Source organism: Oncorhynchus masou, chromosome 33, assembly GCF_036934945.1.
Source record: "Oncorhynchus masou masou isolate Uvic2021 chromosome 33, UVic_Omas_1.1, whole genome shotgun sequence".
NCBI classification, from domain to species: domain Eukaryota; kingdom Metazoa; phylum Chordata; class Actinopteri; order Salmoniformes; family Salmonidae; genus Oncorhynchus; species Oncorhynchus masou.
In genome coordinates, this window is record NC_088244.1 from 3,129,816 (window position 1) to 3,156,208 (window position 26,393).

General features: G+C 41.7%; 1 protein-coding gene across 1 annotated transcript in view; it reads left to right on the forward strand.

Annotated features, from left to right (window-relative positions):
- The window catches only part of LOC135527688 (FYVE, RhoGEF and PH domain-containing protein 1-like), a 176,494-nt gene that overhangs the window by 131,145 nt on the left and 18,956 nt on the right, over window positions 1–26,393 (forward strand). Inside the window, exon 8 of the mRNA XM_064956185.1 lies at window positions 5,072–5,130. Within this exon, the coding sequence (XP_064812257.1) occupies window positions 5,072–5,130 (59 nt within the window). The remainder of the gene's footprint in view (window positions 1–5,071; window positions 5,131–26,393) is intronic.

The window sequence follows — 26,393 nt, forward strand, 5'->3', positions numbered from 1 at the left end:
TAATGTTCAATAACACGGGCCTGGTTTAGCTGCAAGTTACTTAATGTTCAATAACACGGGCCTGGTTTAGCTGCAAGTTACTTAATGTTCAATAACACGGGCCTGGTTTAGCTGCAAGTTACTTAATGTTCAATAGCACGGGCCTGGTTTAGCTGCAAGTTACTTAATGTTCAATAACACGGGCCTGGTTTAGCTGCAAGTTACCTAATGTTCAATAACACTGGCCTGGTTTAGCTGCAAGTTACTTAATGTTCAATAACACGGGCCTGGTTTAACTGCTTAATTCTACTCGCTGTTTATTATCTATAGTCACTTTACCCCCACCTACATGTACAAATTATCTTGACTAACCTGTACCCTGCACATTGACTCGGTACCGGTACCCCCTGTATATAGCCTCGTTATTGTTATTTTAACAAACAAAAAAAATTACTTTATTTTATTTAGTAAATATTTTCTCAACTCTATTTTCATAAAACTGAATTGTTGGTTAAGGGTTTGTAAAGTCAGCATTTTCACCTGTTCTATTCGGCGAATAAAATGTGATTTTATATTAGCATTGGAATGAGATACTCATGACTCATCCATCCATTGATCTATTCATTCACAGGAACACGTCAGCCGGAGGCCTGCTCTTCCTCCTGCCATTCTCACATACAGCACAAGAGCAGATACTTATCCACTATTGTTCAGTGGGGAAAGATATTCTTTCCCTCAACAGTCTTACTGCGGGCGATTCCGTACCTGGCAGCTGATACACCGGGGTCTGTAGGGAATGTTCCGTGCCGGGGCACAGTGGGGAAGTTGATATAAAACACATCATATAATTTGAAGCACACATTCAGTGCACCAAGCACATTCAGTGCACCAAGCACATTCAGTGCACCAAGCACATTCAGTGCACCAAGCACATTCAGTGCACCAAGCACATTCAGTGCACCAAGCACATTCAGTGCACCAAGCAGTGTACCATGATCCAGTGTACCTTGCTCCACTAATGACTGTAAACACCTGTGAGCAGTCTCCAAGAGCCAACACAAATGGGCAAGGTCTGGACACCTCCGCCTGTTGCAGGACCATGTTGGTCCCAACCTGTTAGAGAAATAATTTGATTTTTGAATATGAGGACTTGTGGAAAGTATGGAGCAGCCAATCTAGCTAACACTTAACTCTTGTTGTCCTCCTGATTTCAGAGTCAGGAATGGCTCTTTGATGTTGTCGGCTCAATGCATCAGTAAATCAAATCAAATTTTATTTGTCATATACACATGGTTAGCAGATGCGAGTGTAGCGAAATGCTTGTGCTTCTAGTTCCGACAATGCAGTAATAACCAACAAGTAATCTATCTAACAATTCCAAAACTACTGTCTTATACACACAAGTGTAAGGGGATAAAGAATATGTACATAGAGATATATGAATGAGTGATGGTACAGAATGGCATAGGCAAGATGCAGTAGATGGTATAGAGTACAGTATATACATATGAGATGGGTATGTAAACAAAGTGGCATAGTTAAAGTGGCTAGTGATACATATATTACATAAAGATGCAGTAGATGATATCGAGTACAGTATATACATATGAGATGAGTAATGTAGGGTATGTAAACATTATATTAAGTGGCATTGTTTAAAGTGGCTAGTGATACATATTTACACCAATTTCCATCAATTCCCATTATTAAAGTGGCTGGAGTTGAGTCAGTGTCAGTGTGTTGGCAGCAGCCACTCAATGTTAGCGGTGGCTGTTTAACAGTCTGACGGCCTTGAGATAGAAGAGGGCTGTGCTTTTACTGGTTGGCTCTCCTCTGTGTCTCTCTCGATTGGGCTCCTGAGTGGTGCAGCGGTCTAAGGCTCTGCATCTCATTGCTAGAGGCGTCACTACAGACACCCTGGTTCAAATCCAGGCTGTATCACAACCGGCCGTGATCGGGAGTCCCACAGGGCGGCGCACAATTGGCCCAGCGTCGTCCGGGTTTGGCCGGTGTAGGCCGTCACTGTAAATAAGAATTTGTTCTTAACCGACATGCATAATTAAATAAAGGTTAAATAATAAAATATATATGTTTTTAAATACACATAGTGTAATGGGATTCTTCCGTTGAAGGAGAGGCGGACCAAAATGCAGCGTGGTTATAATTCATGGTTCTTTAATAATGAAACGATACATGAATAAACTACAAAAACAAGAAACATGAAAACCCGAAACAGTCCCGTGTGGTACAAACACTGACACAGGAGACAACCACCCACAAAACCCAACACAAAACAGGCTACCTAAATATGGTTCCAATCAGAGACAATGACTAACACCTGCCTCTGATTGAGAACCATATCAGGCCAGACATAGAAATAGACTAACTAGACACACAACATAGAATGCCCACTCAGATCACACCCTGACCAAACAAAACATAGAAACATACAAAGCAAACTATGTGTGACACACAGCCCCTGAGCCCCGCCCCCTTCTATTACAATGGTTGGATTTTCAAATCCAACCAATGAGAGGTCTCAACCGCTGACATAGTTAACTAGCTAGCCAAACGTCGATAAAAGCCATACATTTAGTTAGATTCCGCGACAACACTTCAGTACGCTAGCGTTGCGAGCATGGTCACGAGGCTAAGGTTAGCACAGCCAGAGATACTGGCACAGGAAATGCTAGCTAACGTTAGCCAGCTAGCTAATTGTGATAGGACAACCTATTTTTACCCTGAATGATCATCAAATTCACTTGTTACTTACTGTTTTCATCAGCCAAAACACCCTTAATCAGACCAGCTGGCTGGTGTGTTTACGGACATATTCAATTAATTAATCTGTCTAAATAAAATATGCAATACTCGTCAGTTACTTGCAATTATTCTGATTAACTTCACACACTGGTGGCATGAGGAAATGGTTTCCATTTTGTAAAGTTTCTAATCCCCCCGATTGGTTACTGGTCTTGGAACTTGTTTCCACAGGTTTTCCACAGAATCAAATCTTGAGAGAAAAAAAACCCTCTGGTGAACAGTTTGCCACGAGTGGCAATACAAATTATTGTTGCCAAAGGTTGGCAGCAGATCCAACACCAGTAACAACATTTGCAAACTTCTGGCAAATATTTTGTGGTACACTATTTAGTTTACAGAGAATTTGTCACAAACCTGCGGGTAGTTTGCCGCAACAAATTCATTTTTGTAAAGGCTAGCAATGTCAATCTAAAATCTAAAAACAGATTAAATTACTTCTTCCTATTTCACAGCATTGTCTTATATAAAGACAAATATAGGTTAAAGAAAGAGTGCTCTCTTTTCATTCTTCTCAGTCAGCAGGTAGTCAGCAGGTAGTCAGCGGGTAGTCAGCGGGTAGTCAGCAGGTAGTCAGCGGGTAGTCAGCGGGTAGTCAGCAGGTAGTCAGCAGGTAGTCAGTAGGTAGTCAGCAGGTAGTCAGCAGGTAGTCAGCAGGTAGTCAGCAGGTAGTCAGCAGGGAGTCAGCAGGTAGTCAGCGGGTAGTCAGCAGGTAGTCAGTAGGGAGTCAGCAGGTAGTCAGTAGGTAGTCAGCAGGTAGTCAGTAGGGAGTCAGCGGGTAGTCAGCGGGTAGTCAGCAGGTAGTCAGCGGGTAGTCAGCAGGTAGTCAGTAGGGAGTCAGTAGGTAGTCAGCAGGTAGTCAATAGGTAGTCAGCAGGTAGTCAGTAGGGAGTCAGCGGGTAGTCAGCAGGTAGTCAGTAGGGAGTCAGCAGGTAGTCAGCGGGTAGTCAGCAGGTAGTCAGCAGGTAGTCAGCAGGTAGTCAGTAGGGAGTCAGCAGGTAGTCAGCGGGTAGTCAGCAGGTAGTCAGTAGGGAGTCAGTAGGTAGTCAGCAGGTAGTCAGTAGGTAGTCAGCAGGTAGTCAGTAGGGAGTCAGCGGGTAGTCAGTAGGGGGTCAGCAGGTAGTCAGCGGGTAGTCAGTAGGTAGTCAGCAGGTAGTCAGTAGGGAGTCAGCGGGTAGTCAGCAGGTAGTCAGTAGGGAGTCAGCAGGTAGTCAGCGGGTAGTCAGCAGGTAGTCAGCAGGTAGTCAGCAGGTAGTCAGTAGGGAGTCAGCAGGTAGTCAGCGGGTAGTCAGCAGGTAGTCAGTAGGGAGTCAGTAGGTAGTCAGCAGGTAGTCAGTAGGTAGTCAGCAGGTAGTCAGTAGGGAGTCAGCGGGTAGTCAGCAGGGAGTCAGCAGGTAGTCAGCGGGTAGTCAGCAGGTAGTCAGCAGGTAGTCAGCAGGTAGTCAGCAGGTAGTCAGCAGGTAGTCAGTAGGGAGTCAGCGGGTAGTCAGCGGGTAGTCAGTAGGTAGTCAGCAGGTAGTCAGTAGGTAGTCAGCAGGTAGTCAGTGGGTAGTCAGCAGGTAGTCAGCAGGTAGTCAGCAGGTAGTCAGTAGGTAGTCAGCAGGTAGTCAGTAGGTAGTCAGCAGGTAGTCAGTAGGTAGTCAGCAGGTAGTCAGTAGGTAGTCAGCAGGTAGTCAGCAGGTAGTCAGCTTTTATGAGGTGAACTCGAACTGCCCGCATCCTCCGTCCTCCGCGAGCTACAGGGCAAAAAATAGAGCCCAAGCAACCAACATAGCAACGGGCACTTTGGTTCATTACGTAATCCGGTCAGAATTTTGCGAGTTCCAGCAACATTCCGAGCAACGAAAGATAGAGTTCATTGAATCCCATTATAATGCAAGGGGAGATACTTTTTGGCAGGTGGACACTATTTGGCTTGACAGGCTCTCTTTCTAACTCTATGTTTTGGTCCAATTGTGAACCAGTTTGAGACTCTCAATGCCAGGAGTATTCAACTCTTACCCTATGAGGTCCGGAGCTTGTTGGTTTTCTGTTTTACCTGATAATTAATTCCACACGCCTGGTGTCACTGGTCTAATAAAAAAAATGAAGTGGAACTGGCATCGAGGTCCAGAGTTGAATTGAGTGCTCTATGATATGAAAAGAGCTATACAAATAAAATATAATATTATTATACAAAAATATATATATATATATTATTACTTCCAATTCATTCAAGGGAAATGCAGGACTATTTTGTGTTGTCGTAACAAAGTCTCTTGTGTCTTTTCAGAATCTCTGGAGTTGATCGCCACAGCGGCCGAGCACTCCAACACAGCCATCAGAAAGATGGTGAGTCCTTTTACACTGCCGAGCACTCCAACACAGCCATCAGAAAGATGGTGAGTCCTTTTACACTGCAGAGCACTCCAACACAGCCATCAGAAAGATGGTGAGTCCTTTTACACTGCCGAGCACTCCAACACAGCCATCAGAAAGATGGTGAGTCCTTTTACACTGCCGAGCACTCCAACACAGCCATCAGAAAGATGGTGAGTCCTTTTACACTGCCGAGCACTCCAACACAGCCATCAGAAAGATGGTGAGTCCTTTTACACTGCCGAGCACTCCAACACAGCCATCAGAAAGATGGTGAGTCCTTTTACACTGCCGAGCACTCCAACACAGCCATCAGAAAGATGGTGAGTCCTTTTACACTGCCGAGCACTCCAACACAGCCATCAGAAAGATGGTGAGTCCTTTTACACTGCAGAGCACTCCAACACAGCCATCAGAAAGATGGTGAGTCCTTTTACACTGCAGAGCACTCCAACACAGCCATAAGAAAGATGGTGAGTCCTTTTACACTGCAGAGCACTCCAACACAGCCATCAGAACAATGGTGAGTCCTTTTACACTGCCGAGCACTCCAACACAGCCATCAGAAAGATGGTGAGTCCTTTTACACTGCCGAGCACTCCAACACAGCCATCAGAAAGATGGTGAGTCCTTTTACACTGCCGAGCACTCCAACACAGCCATCAGAACGATGGTGAGTCCTTTTACACTGCCGAGCACTCCAACACAGCCATCAGAAAGATGGTGAGTCCTTTTAACAGCTGCCGAGCACTCCAACACAGCCATCAGAAAGATGGTGAGTCCTTTTAACAGCTGCCGAGCACTCCAACACAGCCATCAGAAAGATGGTGAGTCCTTTTACACTGCCGAGCACTCCAACACAGCCATCAGAACGATGGTGAGTCCTTTTACACTGCCGAGCACTCCAACACAGCCATCAGAAAGATGGTGAGTCCTTTTACACTGCCGAGCACTCCAACACAGCCATCAGAAAGATGGTGAGTCCATTCACAGTTTATACTGCAGAACCCGCCCTCACTAGTGATCTGTATGTTGATTCATAACCAATGAAGATTTTAACATGTAAATCTTGGTGGGGCAAACTCAATAACAACAACAAAAATCAATGCATGCCGGCAAAGGCACTACACAACACAACACAACACAAAAATAAACAATTCCACTATAGCTGTGACAAACGGTGCCCACAAATTGTTAGGGCCTACATAAAGCTGTCCCAACAGCAGAGTCCCAACACCTTACCACTGCTACACCTGGCTTTCAGCAGAGCCTTGTCTGGCAGCGAAACAGATCATTCATCCTCATTTACTACCTTTTAAAAAACATGGCTGACTTGCTTAAACAAATGTGGTTTTTTACTGACAATTGAGACGTACAAACTAGGTCAAATCATGACGTCAGTGATCTTCAAGTTGGAGCTTCAGAAAGAGGCCCGAGTTCCCGACTTGGAATTCAGAGTTGGATGACCTTTCAAAGCGTATTTTCCGAGTCGGAGCTCGTTCTTTTCAGAGTTCCCAGTTGTCTTGAACTCACTGAAGTCTGACATTTCCCAGTTCCGAGTTTCCAGTTGTTTTGAACGCGGCAGAAGTCATGCTGGATGGACAGCATGGCCAATGTTGAATGTTTATCCTTTGAAGTTTGGAAAAGAGATTCATAAACCCAGACTTGAACCACACACCCACTCCACTGAAGAGCAGGCTAGTGATTGCTTTGCAATGCTTGCAGTTAGTCACTGATTCCTTCCAAACCACTCATTGTTGTTTTTGCGATTTCCAACTTGTTATGTAATGTTTTTGTCCAATGGCCGATGAGCAACGATACTTTTTTATCTATAATTTCTCTTCATTATTTCTCTTCATATGACAAGGATTTGCCAGTAGATTGCCAACTTGATTCATGATGACGACCTCAAGCTTGTTAGCTAAGATCTTTTTTCTTCTTTTTTTTTAACAATATTTGCAAACTGAATGTGACACGTATTAATGCCAAAATAACATTCCGAACAGGCGGGAAAAAAATAAATATATATATGATTTTAGATTTTTTAGCTTCATAGGCGAGGCTCAAAACATGAATGACGGGTCGCCACTGCTCATAACCCACAATCCCCTCTGAAATGTCTGGGTGGCTTGAGCAAAGAGAAAACAACGTGGTAAAAATCCAGAGGTATAATTATTGTGTAATTGATGCGTAAATGATATGCTACTTTGAGGTTTTTCTTTCATTATGTTTATATAGCGTTAATGCGTAGCTGAAGCCTGTAAGCTTTCGGGCTTACCTGTAACACTCCAAATACGTGCCAATCGCCAATCGCCAAATGCTCTAAGAATGTTGAATGTTTATCCTTTGAAGTTTGCAGAAACAGTTTACCTTGATCCAATGAGGCAAAAAGGACAATGTGGGAGATTAAGAAGAGAGGACCAGAACAGTAGTCTATTATAGAAGAGAGGACCAGAACAGTAGTCTAATGTTATAGAAGAGAGGACCAGAACAGTAGTCTGTTATAGAAGAGAGGACCAGAACAGTAGTCTAATGTTATAGAAGAGAGGACCAGAACAGTAGTCTAATGTTATAGAAGAGAGGACCAGAACAGTAGTCTAATGTTATAGAAGAGAGGACCAGAACAGTAGTCTAATGTTATAGAAGAGAGGACCAGAACAGTAGTCTAATGTTATAGAAGAGAGGACCAGAACAGTAGTCTGTTATAGAAGAGAGGACCAGAACAGTGGTCTAATGTTATAGAAGAGAGGACCAGAACAGTGGTCTAATGTTATAGAAGAGAGGACCAGAACAGTAGTATGTTATAGAAGAGAGGACCAGAACAGTAGTCTAATGTTATAGAAGAGAGGACCAGAACAGTAGTCTAATGTTATAGAAGAGAGGACCAGAACAGTAGTCTAATGTTATAGAAGAGAGGACCAGAACAGTAGTCTAATGTTATAGAAGAGAGGACCAGAACAGTAGTCTGTTATAGAAGAGAGGACCAGAACAGTAGTCTGTTATAGAAGAGAGGACCAGAACAGTAGTCTAATGTTATAGAAGAGAGGACCAGAACAGTAGTCTAATGTTATAGAAGAGAGGACCAGAACAGTAGTCTGTTATAGAAGAGAGGACCAGAACAGTAGTCTGTTATAGAAGAGAGGACCAGAACAGTAGTCTAATGTTATAGAAGAGAGGACCAGAACAGTTGTCTAATGTTATAGAAGAGAGGACCAGAACAGTAGTCTAATGTTATAGAAGAGAGGACCAGAACAGTAGTCTAATGTTATAGAAGAGAGGACCAGAACAGTAGTCTGTTATAGAAGAGAGGACCAGAACAGTAGTCTAATGTTATAGAAGAGAGGACCAGAACAGTAGTATGTTATAGAAGAGAGGACCAGAACAGTAGTCTAATGTTATAGAAGAGAGGACCAGAACAGTAGTCTAATGATATAGAAGAGAGGACCAGAACAGTAGTCTGTTATAGAAGAGAGGACCAGAACAGTAGTCTGTTATAGAAGAGAGGACCAGAACAGTAGTCTGTTATAGAAGAGAGGACCAGAACAGTAGTCTAATGTTATAGAAGAGAGGACCAGAACAGTAGTATGTTATAGAAGAGAGGACCAGAACAGTAGTCTAATGTTATAGAAGAGAGGACCAGAACAGTAGTCTAATGATATAGAAGAGAGGACCAGAACAGTAGTCTGATGTTATAGAAGAGAGGACCAGAACAGTAGTATGTTATAGAAGAGAGGACCAGAACAGTAGTCTAATGTTATAGAAGAGAGGACCAGAACAGTAGTCTGTTATAGAAGAGAGGACCAGAACAGTAGTCTAATGTTATAGAAGAGAGGACCAGAACAGTAGTATGTTATAGAAGAGAGGACCAGAACAGTAGTCTAATGTTATAGAAGAGAGGACCAGAACAGTAGTCTAATGATATAGAAGAGAGGACCAGAACAGTAGTCTGTTATAGAAGAGAGGACCAGAACAGTAGTCTGTTATAGAAGAGAGGACCAGAACAGTAGTCTAATGTTATAGAAGAGAGGACCAGAACAGTAGTCTGTTATGGAAGAGAGGACCAGAACAGTAGTCTAATGTTATAGAAGAGAGGACCAGAACAGCAGTCTAATGTTATAGAAGAGAGGACCAGAACAGTAGTCTGTTATAGAAGAGAGGACCAGAACAGTAGTCTAATGATATAGAAGAGAGGACCAGAACAGTAGTCTGTTATAGAAGAGAGGACCAGAACAGTAGTCTAATGTTATAGAAGAGAGGACCAGAACAGTAGTCTAATGGTATAGAAGAGAGGACCAGAACAGTAGTCTAATGTTATAGAAGAGAGGACCAGAACAGTAGTCTAATGTTATAGAAGAGAGGACCAGAACAGTAGTCTGTTATAGAAGAGAGGACCAGAACAGTAGTCTAATGTTATAGAAGAGAGGACCAGAACAGTAGTCTAATGTTATAGAAGAGAGGACCAGAACAGTAGTCTGTTATAGAAGAGAGGACCAGAACAGTAGTCTAATGTTATAGAAGAGAGGACCAGAACAGTAGTCTGTTATAGAAGAGAGGACCAGAACAGTAGTCTAATGTTATAGAAGAGAGGACCAGAACAGTAGTCTGTTATAGAAGAGAGGACCAGAACAGTAGTCTAATGTTATAGAAGAGAGGACCAGAACAGTAGTCTAATGTTATAGAAGAGAGGACCAGAACAGTAGTCTGTTATAGAAGAGAGGACCAGAACAGTAGTCTAATGTTATAGAAGAGAGGACCAGAACAGTAGTCTGTTATAGAAGAGAGGACCAGAACAGTAGTCTAATGTTATAGAAGAGAGGACCAGAACAGTAGTCTAATGTTATAGAAGAGAGGACCAGAACAGTAGTCTGTTATAGAAGAGAGGACCAGAACAGTAGTCTAATGTTATAGAAGAGAGGACCAGAACAGTAGTCTGTTATAGAAGAGAGGACCAGAACAGTAGTCTAATGTTATAGAAGAGAGGACCAGAACAGTAGTCTGTTATAGAAGAGAGGACCAGAACAGTAGTCTAATGTTATAGAAGAGAGGACCAGAACAGTAGTCTAATGTTATAGAAGAGAGGACCAGAACAGCAGTCTAATGTTATAGAAGAGAGGACCAGAACAGTAGTCTGTTATAGAAGAGAGGACCAGAACAGTAGTCTGTTATAGAAGAGAGGACCAGAACAGTAGTCTAATGTTATAGGAGAGAGGACCAGAACAGTAGTCTAATGTTATAGAAGAGAGGACCAGAACAGTAGTCTGATGTTATAGAAGAGAGGACCAGAACAGTAGTCTGATGTTATAGAAGAGAGGACCAGAACAGTAGTCTGTTATAGAAGAGAGGACCAGAACAGTAGTCTGTTATAGAAGAGAGGACCAGAACAGTAGTCTAATGTTATAGAAGAGAGGACCAGAACAGTAGTCTAATGATATAGAAGAGAGGACCAGAACAGTAGTCTGTTATAGAAGAGAGGACCAGAACAGTAGTCTAATGTTATAGAAGAGAGGACCAGAACAGTAGTCTAATGTTATAGAAGAGAGGACCAGAACAGTAGTCTGTTATAGAAGAGAGGACCAGAACAGTAGTCTAATGTTATAGAAGAGAGGACCAGAACAGTAGTCTAATGTTATAGAAGAGAGGACCAGAACAGCAGTCTAATGTTATAGAAGAGAGGACCAGAACAGTAGTCTGTTATAGAAGAGAGGACCAGAACAGTAGTCTAATGTTATAGAAGAGAGGACCAGAACAGTAGTCTGTTATGGAAGAGAGGACCAGAACAGTAGTCTGTTATAGAAGAGAGGACCAGAACAGCAGTCTGTTATAGAAGAGAGGACCAGAACAGTAGTCTAATGTTATAGAAGAGAGGACCAGAACAGTAGTCTAATGTTATAGAAGAGAGGACCAGAACAGCAGTCTGTTATAGAAGAGAGGACCAGAACAGTAGTCTAATGTTATAGAAGAGAGGACCAGAACAGTAGTCTAATGTTATAGAAGATAGGACCAGAACAGTAGTCTGTTATAGAAGAGAGGACCAGAACAGTCTGTTATAGAAGAGAGGACCAGAACAGTCTGTTATAGAAGAGAGGACCAGAACAGTAGTCTAATGTTATAGAAGAGAGGACCAGAACAGTAGTCTAATGTTATAGAAGAGAGGACCAGAACAGTAGTCTAATGTTATAGAAGAGAGGACCAGAACAGTAGTCTGTTATAGAAGAGAGGACCAGAACAGTAGTCTAATGTTATAGAAGAGAGGACCAGAACAGTAGTCTAATGTTATAGAAGAGAGGACCAGAACAGCAGTCTGTTATAGAAGAGAGGACCAGAACAGTAGTCTAATGTTATAGAAGAGAGGACCAGAACAGTAGTCTAATGTTATAGAAGAGAGGACCAGAACAGTAGTCTAATGTTATAGAAGAGAGGACCAGAACAGTAGTCTAATGGTATAGAAGAGAGGACCAGAACAGCAGTCTGTTATAGAAGAGAGGACCAGAACAGTAGTCTAATGTTATAGAAGAGAGGACCAGAACAGTAGTCTGTTATAGAAGAGAGGACCAGAACAGTAGTCTAATGTTATAGAAGAGAGGACCAGAAAAGTAGTCTAATGTTATAGAAGAGAGGACCAGGACAGTAGTCTAATGTTATAGAAGAGAGGACCAGGACAGTAGTCTAATGTTATAGAAGAGAGGACCAGAACAGTCTGTTATAGAAGAGAGGACCAGAACAGTAGTCTAATGTTATAGAAGAGAGGACCAGAACAGTAGTCTAATGTTATAGAAGAGAGGACCAGAACAGTAGTCTAATGTTATAGAAGAGAGGACCAGAACAGTAGTCTAATGTTATAGAAGAGAGGACCAGAACAGTAGTCTAATGTTATAGAAGAGAGGACCAGAACAGTAGTCTAATGTTATAGAAGAGAGGACCAGAACAGTAGTCTAATGTTATAGAAGAGAGGACCAGAACAGTAGTCTAATGTTATAGAAGAGAGGACCAGAACAGTAGTCTGTTATAGAAGAGAGGACCAGAACAGTAGTCTAATGTTATAGAAGAGAGGACCAGAACAGTAGTCTAATGTTATAGAAGAGCCAGAACAGTAGTCTAATGTTATAGAAGAGAGGACCAGAACAGTAGTCTAATGTTATAGAAGAGAGGACCAGAACAGTAGTCTAATGTTATAGAAGAGAGGACCAGAACAGCAGTCTGTTATAGAAGAGAGGACCAGAACAGCAGTCTAATGTTATAGAAGAGAGGACCAGAACAGTAGTCTAATGTTATAGAAGAGAGGACCAGAACAGTAGTATAATGTTATAGAAGAGAGGACCAGAACAGTAGTCTAATGTTATAGAAGAGAGGACCAGAACAGTAGTCTAATGTTATAGAAGAGAGGACCAGAACATTAGTCTAATGGTATAGAAGAGAGGACCAGAACAGTAGTCTGTTATAGAAGAGAGGACCAGAACAGTAGTCTAATGTTATAGAAGAGAGGACCAGAACAGTAGTCTGTTATAGAAGAGAGGACCAGAACAGTAGTCTAATGTTATAGAAGAGAGGACCAGAACAGTAGTCTAATGTTATAGAAGAGAGGACCAGAACAGTAGTCTAATGTTATAGAAGAGAGGACCAGAACAGTAGTCTGTTATAGAAGAGAGGACCAGAACAGCAGTCTGTTATAGAAGAGAGGACCAGAACAGTAGTCTAATGTTATAGAAGAGAGGACCAGAACAGTAGTCTAATGTTATAGAAGAGAGGACCAGAACAGTAGTCTAATGTTATAGAAGAGAGGACCAGAACAGTAGTCTGTTATAGAAGAGAGGACCAGAACAGTAGTATGTTATAGAAGAGAGGACCAGAACAGTAGTCTAATGTTATAGAAGAGAGGACCAGAACAGTAGTCTAATGTTATAGAAGAGAGGACCAGAACAGTAGTCTAATGTTATAGAAGAGAGGACCAGAACAGTAGTCTGTTATAGAAGAGAGGACCAGAACAGTAGTCTAATGTTATAGAAGAGAGGACCAGAACAGTAGTCTGTTATAGAAGAGAGGACCAGAACAGTAGTCTAATGTTATAGAAGAGAGGACCAGAACAGTAGTCTGTTATAGAAGAGAGGACCAGAACAGTAGTCTAATGGTATAGAAGAGAGGACCAGAACAGTAGTCTAATGGTATAGAAGAGAGGACCAGAACAGTAGTCTAATGTTATAGAAGAGAGGACCAGAACAGTAGTCTAATGTTATAGAAGAGAGGACCAGAACAGTAGTCTAATGTTATAGAAGAGAGGACCAGAACAGTAGTCTAATGGTATAGAAGAGAGGACCAGAACAGTAGTCTGTTATAGAAGAGAGGACCAGAACAGTAGTCTAATGTTATAGAAGAGAGGACCAGAACAGTAGTCTAATGTTATAGAAGAGAGGACCAGAACAGTAGTCTAATGTTATAGAAGAGAGGACCAGAACAGTAGTCTGTATTAGAAGAGAGGACAAGAACAGTAGTCTGTATTAGAAGAGAGGACCAGAACAGTAGTCTGTATTAGAAGAGAGGACCAGAACAGTAGTCTGTTATAGAAGAGAGGACCAGAACAGTAGTCTAATGTTATAGAAGAGAGGACCAGAACAGCAGTCTGTTATAGAAGAGAGGACCAGAACAGTAGTCTAATGTTATAGTAGAGAGGACCAGAACAGTAGTCTGTTATAGAAGAGAGGACCAGAACAGTAGTCTAATGTTATAGAAGAGAGGACCAGAACAGTAGTCTGTTATAGAAGAGAGGACCAGAACAGTAGTCTGTTATAGAAGAGAGGACCAGAACAGTAGTCTGTTATAGTAGAGAGGACCAGAACAGTAGTCTAATGTTATAGAAGAGAGGACCAGAACAGTCTGTTATAGAAGAGAGGACCAGAACAGTAGTCTAATGTTATAGAAGAGAGGACCAGAACAGTAGTCTAATGTTATAGAAGAGAGGACCAGAACAGTAGTCTAATGTTATAGAAGAGAGGACCAGAACAGTAGTCTAATGTTATAGGAGAGAGGACCAGAACAGTAGTCTAATGTTATAGAAGAGAGGACCAGAACAGTAGTCTAATGTTATAGAAGAGAGGACCAGAACAGTAGTCTAATGTTATAGAAGAGAGGACCAGAACAGTAGTCTGTTATAGAAGAGAGGACCAGAAAAGTGGTCTGTTATAGAAGAGAGGACCAGAACAGTAGTGTGTTATAGTAGAGAGGACCAGAACAGTAGTGTGTTATAGTAGAGAGGACCAGAACAGTAGTCTGTTATAGAAGAGAGGACCAGAACAGTAGTCTGTTATAGAAGAGAGGACTAGAACAGTAGTCTAATGTTATAGAAGAGAGGACCAGAACAGTAGTGTGTTATAGTAGAGAGGACCAGAACAGTAGTCTGTTATAGAAGAGAGGACCAGAACAGTAGTCTGTTATAGAAGAGAGGACTAGAACAGTAGTCTAATGTTATAGAAGAGAGGACCAGAACAGTAGTCGAATGTTATAGAAGAGAGGACCAGAACAGTAGTCTAATGGTATAGAAGAGAGGACCAGAACAGTAGTCTGTTATAGAAGAGAGGACCAGAACAGTAGTCTAATGTTATAGAAGAGAGGACGAGAACAGTAGTCTGTTAAAGAAGAGAGGACCAGAACAGTAGTCTGTTATAGAAGAGAGGACCAGAACAGTAGTCTAATGTTATAGAAGAGAGGACCAGAACAGTAGTCTAATGTTATAGAAGAGAGGACCAGAACAGTAGTCTAATGTTATAGAAGAGAGGACCAGAACAGTAGTCTGTTATAGAAGAGAGGACCAGAACAGTAGTCTAATGTTATAGAAGAGAGGACCAGAACAGTAGTCTAATGCTATAGAAGAGAGGACCAGAACAGTAGTATGTTATAGAAGAGAGGACCAGAACAGTGGTCTAATGTTATAGAAGAGAGGACCAGAACAGTAGTCTGTTATAGAAGAGAGGACCAGAACAGTAGTCTGTTATAGAAGAGAGGACCAGAACAGTAGTCTGTTATAGAAGAGAGGACCAGAACAGTAGTATGTTATAGAAGAGAGGACCAGAACAGTGGTCTAATGTTATAGAAGAGAGGACCAGAACAGTAGTCTAATGTTATAGAAGAGAGGACCAGAACAGTAGTCTGTTATAGAAGAGAGGACCAGAACAGTAGTCTAATGTTATAGAAGAGAGGACCAGAACAGTAGTCTAATGTTATAGAAGAGAGGACCAGAACAGTATTCTAATGTTATAGAAGAGAGGACCAGAACAGTAGTCTAATGTTATAGAAGAGAGGACCAGAACAGTAGTCTGTTATAGAAGAGAGGACCAGAACAGTAGTCTAATGTTATAGAAGAGAGGACCAGAACAGTAGTCTAATGTTATAGAAGAGAGGACCAGAACAGTAGTCTGATGTTATAGAAGAGAGGACCAGAACAGTAGTCTGTTATAGAAGAGAGGACCAGAACAGTAGTCTAATGTTATAGAAGAGAGGACCAGAACAGTAGTCTAATGTTATAGAAGAGAGGACCAGAACAGTAGTCTAATGTTATAGAAGAGAGGACCAGAACAGTAGTCTAATGTTATAGAAGAGAGGACCAGAACAGTAGTCTAATGTTATAGAAGAGAGGACCAGAACAGTGGTCTAATGGTATAGAAGAGAGGACCAGAACAGTAGTCTAATGTTATAGAAGAGAGGACCAGAACAGTCTGTTATAGAAGAGAGGACCAGAACAGTAGTCTAATGTTATAGAAGAGAGGACCAGAACAGTAGTCTAATGTTATAGAAGAGAGGACCAGAACAGTAGTCTAATGTTATAGAAGAGAGGACCAGAACAGTAGTCTAATGTTATAGGAGAGAGGACCAGAACAGTAGTCTAATGTTATAGAAGAGAGGACCAGAACAGTAGTCTAATGTTATAGAAGAGAGGACCAGAACAGTAGTCTAATGTTATAGAAGAGAGGACCAGAACAGTAGTCTGTTATAGAAGAGAGGACCAGAACAGTAGTCTAATGTTATAGGAGAGGACCAGAACAGTAGTCTAATGTTATAGAAGAGAGGACCAGAACAGTAGTCTAATGTTATAGAAGAGAGGACCAGAACAGTAGTCTGTTATAGAAGAGAGGACCAGAACAGTAGTCTAATGTTATAGAAGAGAGGACCAGAACAGTAGTCTAATGTTATAGAAGAGAGGACCAGAACAGTAGTCTGTTATAGAAGAGAGGACCAGAACAGTAGTCTAATGTTATAGAAGAGAGGACCAGAACAGTAGTCTAATGATATAGAAGAGAGGACCAGAACAGTAGTCTGGTATAGAAGAGAGGACCAGAACAGTAGTCTGGTATAGAAGAGAGGACCAGAACAGTAGTCTGGTATAGAAGAGAGGACCAGAACAGTAGTCTGTTATAGTAGAGAGGACCAGAACAGTAGTCTGTTATAGAAGAGAGGACCAGAACAGTAGTCTAATGATATAGAAGAGAGGACCAGAACAGTAGTCTAATGTTATAGATGAGAGGACCAGAACAGTAGTCTAATGTTATAGAAGAGAGGACCAGAACAGTAGTCTAAAAATGTTATAGAAGAGAGGACCAGAACAGTAGTCTAATGTTATAGAAGAGAGGACCAGAACAGTAGTCTAATGTTATAGAAGAGAGGACCAGAACAGTAGTCTAATGTTATAGAAGAGAGGACCAGAACAGTAGTCTAATGTTATAGAAGAGAGGACCAGAACAGTAGTCTGATGTTATAGAAGAGAGGACCAGAACAGTAGTCTGGTATAGAAGAGAGGACCAGAACAGTAGTCTAATGTTATAGAAGAGAGGACCAGAACAGTAGTCTAATGTTATAGAAGAGAGGACCAGAACAGTAGTCTAATGTTATAGAAGAGAGGACCAGAACAGTGGTCTAATGTTATAGAAGAGAGGACCAGAACAGTAGTCTAATGTTATAGAAGAGAGGACCAGAACAGTAGTCTAATGTTATAGAAGAGAGGACCAGAACAGTAGTCTAATGTTATAGAAGAGAGGACCAGAACAGTAGTCTGTTATAGAAGAGAGGACCAGAACAGTAGTCTAATGTTATAGAAGAGAGGACCAGAACAGTAGTCTAATGTTATAGAAGAGAGGACCAGAACAGTAGTCTAATGTTATAGAAGAGAGGACCAGAACAGTAGTCTGATGTTATAGAAGAGAGGACCAGAACAGTAGTCTGGTATAGAAGAGAGGACCAGAACAGTAGTCTAATGTTATAGAAGAGAGGACCAGAACAGTAGTCTAATGTTATAGAAGAGAGGACCAGAACAGTAGTCTGGTATAGAAGAGAGGACCAGAACAGTAGTCTGTTATAGTAGAGAGGACCAGAACAGTAGTCTGTTATAGAAGAGAGGACTAGAACAGTAGTCTAATGTTATAGAAGAGAGGACCAGAACAGTAGTCGAATGTTATAGAAGAGAGGACCAGAACAGTAGTCTAATGGTATAGAAGAGAGGACCAGAACAGTAGTCTGTTATAGAAGAGAGGACCAGAACAGTAGTCTAATGTTATAGAAGAGAGGACCAGAACAGTAGTCTGTTATAGAAGAGAGGACCAGAACAGTAGTCTAATGTTATAGAAGAGAGGACGAGAACAGTAGTCTGTTAAAGAAGAGAGGACCAGAACAGTAGTCTGTTATAGAAGAGAGGACCAGAACAGTAGTCTAATGTTATAGAAGAGAGGACCAGAACAGTAGTCTAATGTTATAGAAGAGAGGACCAGAACAGTAGTCTAATGTTATAGAAGAGAGGACCAGAACAGTAGTCTGTTATAGAAGAGAGGACCAGAACAGTAGTCTAATGTTATAGAAGAGAGGACCAGAACAGTAGTCTAATGCTATAGAAGAGAGGACCAGAACAGTAGTATGTTATAGAAGAGAGGACCAGAACAGTGGTCTAATGTTATAGAAGAGAGGACCAGAACAGTAGTCTGTTATAGAAGAGAGGACCAGAACAGTAGTCTGTTATAGAAGAGAGGACCAGAACAGTAGTCTGTTATAGAAGAGAGGACCAGAACAGTAGTCTAATGTTATAGAAGAGAGGACCAGAACAGTAGTCTAATGTTATAGAAGAGAGGACCAGAACAGTATTCTAATGTTATAGAAGAGAGGACCAGAACAGTAGTCTAATGTTATAGAAGAGAGGACCAGAACAGTAGTCTGTTATAGAAGAGAGGACCAGAACAGTAGTCTAATGTTATAGAAGAGAGGACCAGAACAGTAGTCTAATGTTATAGAAGAGAGGACCAGAACAGTAGTCTGATGTTATAGAAGAGAGGACCAGAACAGTAGTCTGTTATAGAAGAGAGGACCAGAACAGTAGTCTAATGTTATAGAAGAGAGGACCAGAACAGTAGTCTAATGTTATAGAAGAGAGGACCAGAACAGTAGTCTAATGTTATAGAAGAGAGGACCAGAACAGTAGTCTAATGTTATAGAAGAGAGGACCAGAACAGTAGTCTAATGTTATAGAAGAGAGGACCAGAACAGTGGTCTAATGGTATAGAAGAGAGGACCAGAACAGTAGTCTAATGTTATAGAAGAGAGGACCAGAACAGTCTGTTATAGAAGAGAGGACCAGAACAGTAGTCTAATGTTATAGAAGAGAGGACCAGAACAGTAGTCTAATGTTATAGAAGAGAGGACCAGAACAGTAGTCTAATGTTATAGAAGAGAGGACCAGAACAGTAGTCTAATGTTATAGGAGAGAGGACCAGAACAGTAGTCTAATGTTATAGAAGAGAGGACCAGAACAGTAGTCTAATGTTATAGAAGAGAGGACCAGAACAGTAGTCTAATGTTATAGAAGAGAGGACCAGAACAGTAGTCTGTTATAGAAGAGAGGACCAGAACAGTAGTCTAATGTTATAGGAGAGGACCAGAACAGTAGTCTAATGTTATAGAAGAGAGGACCAGAACAGTAGTCTAATGTTATAGAAGAGAGGACCAGAACAGTAGTCTGTTATAGAAGAGAGGACCAGAACAGTAGTCTAATGTTATAGAAGAGAGGACCAGAACAGTAGTCTAATGTTATAGAAGAGAGGACCAGAACAGTAGTCTGTTATAGAAGAGAGGACCAGAACAGTAGTCTAATGTTATAGAAGAGAGGACCAGAACAGTAGTCTAATGATATAGAAGAGAGGACCAGAACAGTAGTCTGGTATAGAAGAGAGGACCAGAACAGTAGTCTGGTATAGAAGAGAGGACCAGAACAGTAGTCTGGTATAGAAGAGAGGACCAGAACAGTAGTCTGTTATAGTAGAGAGGACCAGAACAGTAGTCTGTTATAGAAGAGAGGACCAGAACAGTAGTCTAATGATATAGAAGAGAGGACCAGAACAGTAGTCTAATGTTATAGATGAGAGGACCAGAACAGTAGTCTAATGTTATAGAAGAGAGGACCAGAACAGTAGTCTAATGTTATAGAAGAGAGGACCAGAACAGTAGTCTAATGTTATAGAAGAGAGGACCAGAACAGTAGTCTAATGTTATAGAAGGGAGGACCAGAACAGTAGTCTAATGTTATAGAAGAGAGGACCAGAACAGTAGTCTAATGTTATAGAAGAGAGGACCAGAACAGTAGTCTAATGTTATAGAAGAGAGGACCAGAACAGTAGTCTGATGTTATAGAAGAGAGGACCAGAACAGTAGTCTGGTATAGAAGAGAGGACCAGAACAGTAGTCTAATGTTATAGAAGAGAGGACCAGAACAGTAGTCTAATGTTATAGAAGAGAGGACCAGAACAGTAGTCTGGTATAGAAGAGAGGACCAGAACAGTAGTCTGTTATAGTAGAGAGGACCAGAACAGTAGTCTAATGTTATAGAAGAGAGGACCAGAACAGTAGTCTAATGTTATAGAAGAGAGGACCAGAACAGTAGTCTGGTATAGAAGAGAGGACCAGAACAGTAGTCTAATGTTATAGAAGAGAGGACCAGAACAGTAGTCTAATGTTATAGAAGAGAGGACCAGAACAGTAGTCTAATGTTATAGAAGAGAGGACCAGAACAGTAGTCTGTTATAGTAGAGAGGACCAGAACAGTAGTCTGGTATAGAAGAGAGGACCAGAACAGTAGTCTAATGTTATAGAAGAGAGGACCAGAACAGTAGTCTAATGTTATAGAAGAGAGGACCAGAACAGTAGTCTAATGTTATAGAAGAGAGGACCAGAACAGTAGTCTGGTATAGAAGAGAGGACCAGAACAGTAGTCTGTTATAGTAGAGAGGACCAGAACAGTAGTCTGTTATAGAAGAGAGGACCAGAACAGTAGTCTAATGTTATAGAAGAGAGGACCAGAACAGTAGTCTAATGTTATAGAAGAGAGGACCAGAACAGTAGTCTAATGTTATAGAAGAGAGGACCAGAACAGCAGTCTGGTATAGAAGAGAGGACCAGAACAGTAGTCTAATGTTATAGAAGAGAGGACCAGAACAGTAGTCTAATGTTATAGAAGAGAGGACCAGAACAGTAGTCTAATGTTATAGAAGAGAGGACCAGAACAGTAGTCTAATGTTATAGAAGAGAGGACCAGAACAGTAGTCTAATGTTATAGAAGAGAGGACCAGAACAGTAGTCTAATGTTATAGAAGAGAGGACCAGAACAGTAGTCTAATGTTATAGAAGAGAGGACCAGAACAGTAGTCTAATGTTATAGAAGAGAGGACCAGAACAGTAGTCTAATGTTATAGAAGAGAGGACCAGAACAGTAGTCTGTTATAGAAGAGAGGACCAGAACAGTAGTCTAATGTTATAGAAGAGAGGACCAGAACAGTAGTCTAATGTTATAGAAGGACCAGAACAGTAGTCTGTTATAGAAGAGAGGAGCAGAACAGTAGTCTGTTATAGAAGAGAGGACCAGAACAGTAGACTGTTATAGAAGAGAGGACCAGAACAGTAGTCTAATGTTATAGAAGAGAGGACCAGAACAGTAGTCTGTTATAGAAGAGAGGACCAGAACAGTAGACTGTTATAGAAGAGAGGACCAGAACAGTAGTCTAATGTTATAGAAGAGAGGACCAGAACAGTAGTCTAATGTTATAGAAGAGAGGACCAGAACAGTAGTCTAATGTTATAGAAGAGAGGACCAGAACAGTAGTCTAATGTTATAGAAGAGAGGACCAGAACAGTAGTCTGTTATAGAAGAGAGGACCAGAACAGTAGTCTAATGATATAGAAGAGAGGACCAGAACAGTAGTCTAATGATATAGAAGAGAGGACCAGAACAGTAGTCTAATGATATAGAAGAGAGGACCAGAACAGTAGTCTGGTATAGAAGAGAGGACCAGAACAGTAGTCTAATGTTATAGAAGAGAGGACCAGAACAGTGGTCTAATGTTATAGAAGAGAGGACCAGAACAGTAGTCTAATGGACTTCAAAATGTCACGTCAAGGGAACTGTACTGTTCATAGTATTTTAATGTCAGCAACTTAACTGAAATCTGGACAATGACTGCAGGTCTATAACCTGTCACATAGTCTAGTATTAACTGCAGGTCTATAACCTGTCACATAGTCTAGTATTAACTGCAGGTCTATAACCTGTCACATAGTCTAGTATTAACTGCAGGTCTATAACCTGTCACATAGTCTAGTATTAACTGCAGGTCTATAACCTGTCACATAGTCTAGTATTAACTGCAGGTCTATAACCTGTCACATAGTCTAGTATTAACTGCAGGTCTATAACCTGTCACATAGTCTAGTATTAACTGCAGGTCTATAACCTGTCACATAGTCTAGTATTAACTGCAGGTCTATAACCTGTCACATAGTCTAGTATTAACTGCAGGTCTATAACCTGTCACATAGTCTAATATTAACTGTAGGTCTATAACCTGTCACATAGCCTAATTAACTCAGAAATAATTAACAGATTTAAGCATTTCATGCAGTTGAATTATACACCAAATCTTTATCAGCATCATAAAAACTGATAGTATTTCAACCACAGTTAGGGACCGTCTGTAAAGATGCTATCTTTATCAGCATCATAAAAACTGATAGTATTTCAACCACAGTTAGGGACCGTCTGGAAAGATGCTATCTTTATCAGCATCATAAAAACTGATAGTAATTCAATCACTGTTAGGGACCGTCTGTAAAGATACTATCTTTAACAGCATCATAAAAACTGATAGTAATTCAATCACTGTTAGGGACCGTCTGTAAAGGTGCTATCTTTATCAGCGTCATAAAAGGTGATCGCATTTCAACCACATCAAATATGCGGTTGTATGAGGTGCAACTCTGTGTTGTTGTATGTGTCGAATTGCTTGTTCTCAACTAGCCTACCTGGTTAAATAAAGGTGAAATAAAAAATAAAAAAATGCATCCAAACCAAAATGAAATCTTATCAAAAACATTTTAAGTCATTTTAAACAGCTTTTAATTTCCTTAAAACCGGTCAAATTGATGTAATTTTTTCCCTCTCCGGTCCCTAAGCATTTTTGATGCGCGAGAGAAGCAGAGATGAAAAGAGGAAAGAGAAGACAAACTTTACCGATATCATTCATTCAATCCATTTATGACATCATTCATTCTATCCATTTATGACATCATTCATTCTATCCATTTATGACATCATTCATTCTATCCATTTTTGACATCATTCATTCTATCCATTTATGACTTCATTCATTCTATCCATTTATGACATCATTTTGGTGAGTAGGGATTTATTTAGTCTTCTAGGAAAACAAGTAATGACTGAAGAGAAGCTGCATGGATCTAATTATAGATAAGTTGACTCACAAATAGCATATCAAAATGTTGGAAATGATAGGCAAAAAAAATCATTCTGCTGTCTCTCACTGTGGCCTACAGCATATGTTCTATATTTAAGGGGTTAGGGTTGGGTGCAGGTGTGTTATTCACTTTGTCTCATATAGTCGGGTGATTGTGGATGAGTTATTAGCAATTGCGGGTGGTTGCTGGGGAACAAACAGCTGACCCACTGATCACTGGCCCTCACACACCACACACACACGCACACACACACACACGCACGCACACACACACACACACGCACGCACGCACGCACGCACGCACGCACACGCACACGCGCACACGCACACGCACACGCACGCACGCACACACACGCGCACACACACACACACACACACACACGCACACGCACACGCACACGCACACACACACACACACACACACACACACACACACACACACACATAGTTCTTCACCAAATACTGTAGCTGTGGCACATTCTGCATAGTGTTCTCCTTCAACAGTATACTCTGCATAGTGTTCTCCTTCAACAGTATATTCTGCATAGTGATCTCCTTCAACAGTATATTCTGTATAGTGTTCTCCTTCAACAGTATATTCTGCATAGTGTTCTCCTTCAACAGTATATTCTGCATAGTGTTCTCCTTCAACAGTATATTCTGCATAGTGTTCTCCTTCAACAGTATATTCTGCATAGTGTTCTCCTTCAACAGTATATTCTGCATAGTGTTCTCCTTCAACAGTATATTCTGTATAGTGTTCTCCTTCAACAGTATATTCTGTATAGTGTTCTCCTTCAACAGTATATTCTGTATAGTGTTCTCCTTCAACAGTATATTCTGCATAGTATTCTCCTTCAACAGTATATTCTGCATAGTGTTCTCCTTCAACAGCATATTCTGCATAGTGTTCTCCTTCAACAGTATATTCTGCATAGTGTTCTCCTTCAACAGTATATTCTGCATAGTGATCTCCTTCAACAGTATATTCTGTATAGTGTTCTCCTTCAACAGTATATTCTGCATAGTGTTCTCCTTCAACAGTATATTCTGCATAGTGTTCTCCTTCAACAGTATATTCTGCATAGTGTTCTCCTTCAACAGTATATTCTGCATAGTGATCTCCTTCAACAGTATATTCTGCATAGTGTTCTCCTTCAACAGTATATTCTGCATAGTGATCTCCTTCAACAGTATATTCTGCATAGTGTTCTCCTTCAACAGTATATTCTGCATAGTGTTCTCCTTCAACAGCATATTCTGCATAGTGTTCTCCTTCAACAGTATATTCTGCATAGTGTTCTCCTTCAACAGTATATTCTGCATAGTGTTCTCCTTCAACAGTATACTCTGCATAGTGTTCTCCTTCAACAGTATATTCTGCATAGTGTTCTCCTTCAACAGTATATTCTGTATAGTGTTCTCCTTCGACAGTATATTCTGCATAGTGTTCTCCTTCAACAGTATACTCTGCATTCTGTAAATCCGACCACAACTCTATCCTCCTGATTCCTGCTTACAAGCAACAATTAAAGCAGGAAGCACCAGTGACTCAGTGTCTATAAACAAGTGGTCAGAGGAAGCAGATGCTAAACTACAGGACTGTTTTGCTATCACAGACTGGAACATGTTCCAGGATTCTTCTGATGGCATTGAGGAGTACACCACATCAGTCACTGGCTTTATCAATAAGTGCATTGAGGACGTCGTCCCTACAGTGACTGTACGTACATACCCCAACCAGAAGGGGTATTACAGGCAACATTCGCACTCAGGTAAAGGGTAGAGCTGCCGCTTTCAAGGTACAAGAAATCCCGGTATGCCCTGCGACGAATCATCAAACAGGCAAAGCGTCAACAGGGCTAAGATTGAATCATACTACACCGGCTCCGAAGCCCGTCAGATGTGGCAGGGCCTGCAAACTATTACAGACTACAAAGGGAAGCACAGCCGTGAGCTGCCCAGTGACACAAGCCTACCAGACTAGCTAAACACTTCTATGCTCGCTTTGAGGCAAGCAACACTGAGGCATGCATCATCTGTTCCGGATGACTGTGTGATCACGCTCTCCGTAGCCGACGTGAGTAAGACCTTTAAACAGGTCAACATACACAAGGCTGCGGGGCCAGACGGATTACCAGGACGTGTGCTCCGGGCATGTGCTGACCAACTGGCAGGTGTCTTCACTGACTTTTTCAACATGTCCCTGATTGAGTCTGTAATACCAACATGCTTCAAGCAGACCACCATAGTCCCTGTGCCCAAGAACACAAAGGTAACCTGCCTAAATGACTACAGACCCGTAGCACTCACGTCCGTAACCATGAAGTACTTTGAAAGGCTGGTAATGGCTCACATCAACACCATTATCCCAGAAACAGCGTTCAACACCATAGTACCCTCAAAGCTCATCACTAAGCTAAGGATCCTGGGACTAAACACCTCCCTCTGCAACTGGATCCTGGACTTCCTGACGGGCCGCCCTCAGGTGGTGAGGGTAGGTAGCAACACATCTGCCACGCTGATCCTCAACACTGGAGCTCCCCAGGGGTACGTGCTCAGTCCCCTCCTGTACTCCCTGTTCACCCACAACTGCATGGCCAAGCATGACTCCAACACCGTCATTAAGTTTGCAGACAACACAACAGTTGTAGGCCTGATCACCGACAACGACGAGACAGCCTATAGGGAAGAGGTCAGAGACCTGGCCGGGTGGTGCCAGAATAACAACCTATCCCTCAGCATAACCAAGACTAAGGTGATGATTGTGGACTACAGGAAAAGGAGGCCCGAGCATGCCCCCATTCTCATTGACGGGGCTGTAGTGGAGCAGGTTGAGAGCTTCAAGTTCCTTGGTGTCCACATCAACAGCAAACTAGAATGGTCCAAACACACCAAGACAGTCGTGAAGAGGGCACAACAAAGCCTATTCCCCCTCAGGAAACTAAAAAGATTTGGTATGGGTCCTGAGATCCTCAAAAGGTTCTACAGCTGCAACATCGAGAGTTGGTTGTATCACTGCCTGGGACAGCAGTTGCTCTGGCCTCCAACTGCAAGGCACTACATAGGGTAGTGCGAACGGCCCAGTACATCACCAGGGCCAAGCTGCCTGCCATCCAGGACCTCTACACCAGGCGGTGTCAGAGGAAGGCCCTAAAAGTTGTCAAAGAGCCCAGCCACCCCAGTCATAGACTGTTCCCTCTACTACCGCATGGCAAGTGGTACCGGAGTGCCAAATCTAGGACAACAAGGCTTCTCAACAGTTTTTACCCCCAGGCCATAAGACTCCTGAACAGGTAATCAAATGACTACCCGGGCTATCTGCATTGTGTGCCACCCCCAACCCCTCTTTTACGCTGCTACTCTCTGTTTATCACATATGCATAGTCATTTTAACGATACATTCATGTGCATACTACCTGAATTGTGCCGACCAACCAGTGCTCCCGCACATTGGCTAACTGAGCTATC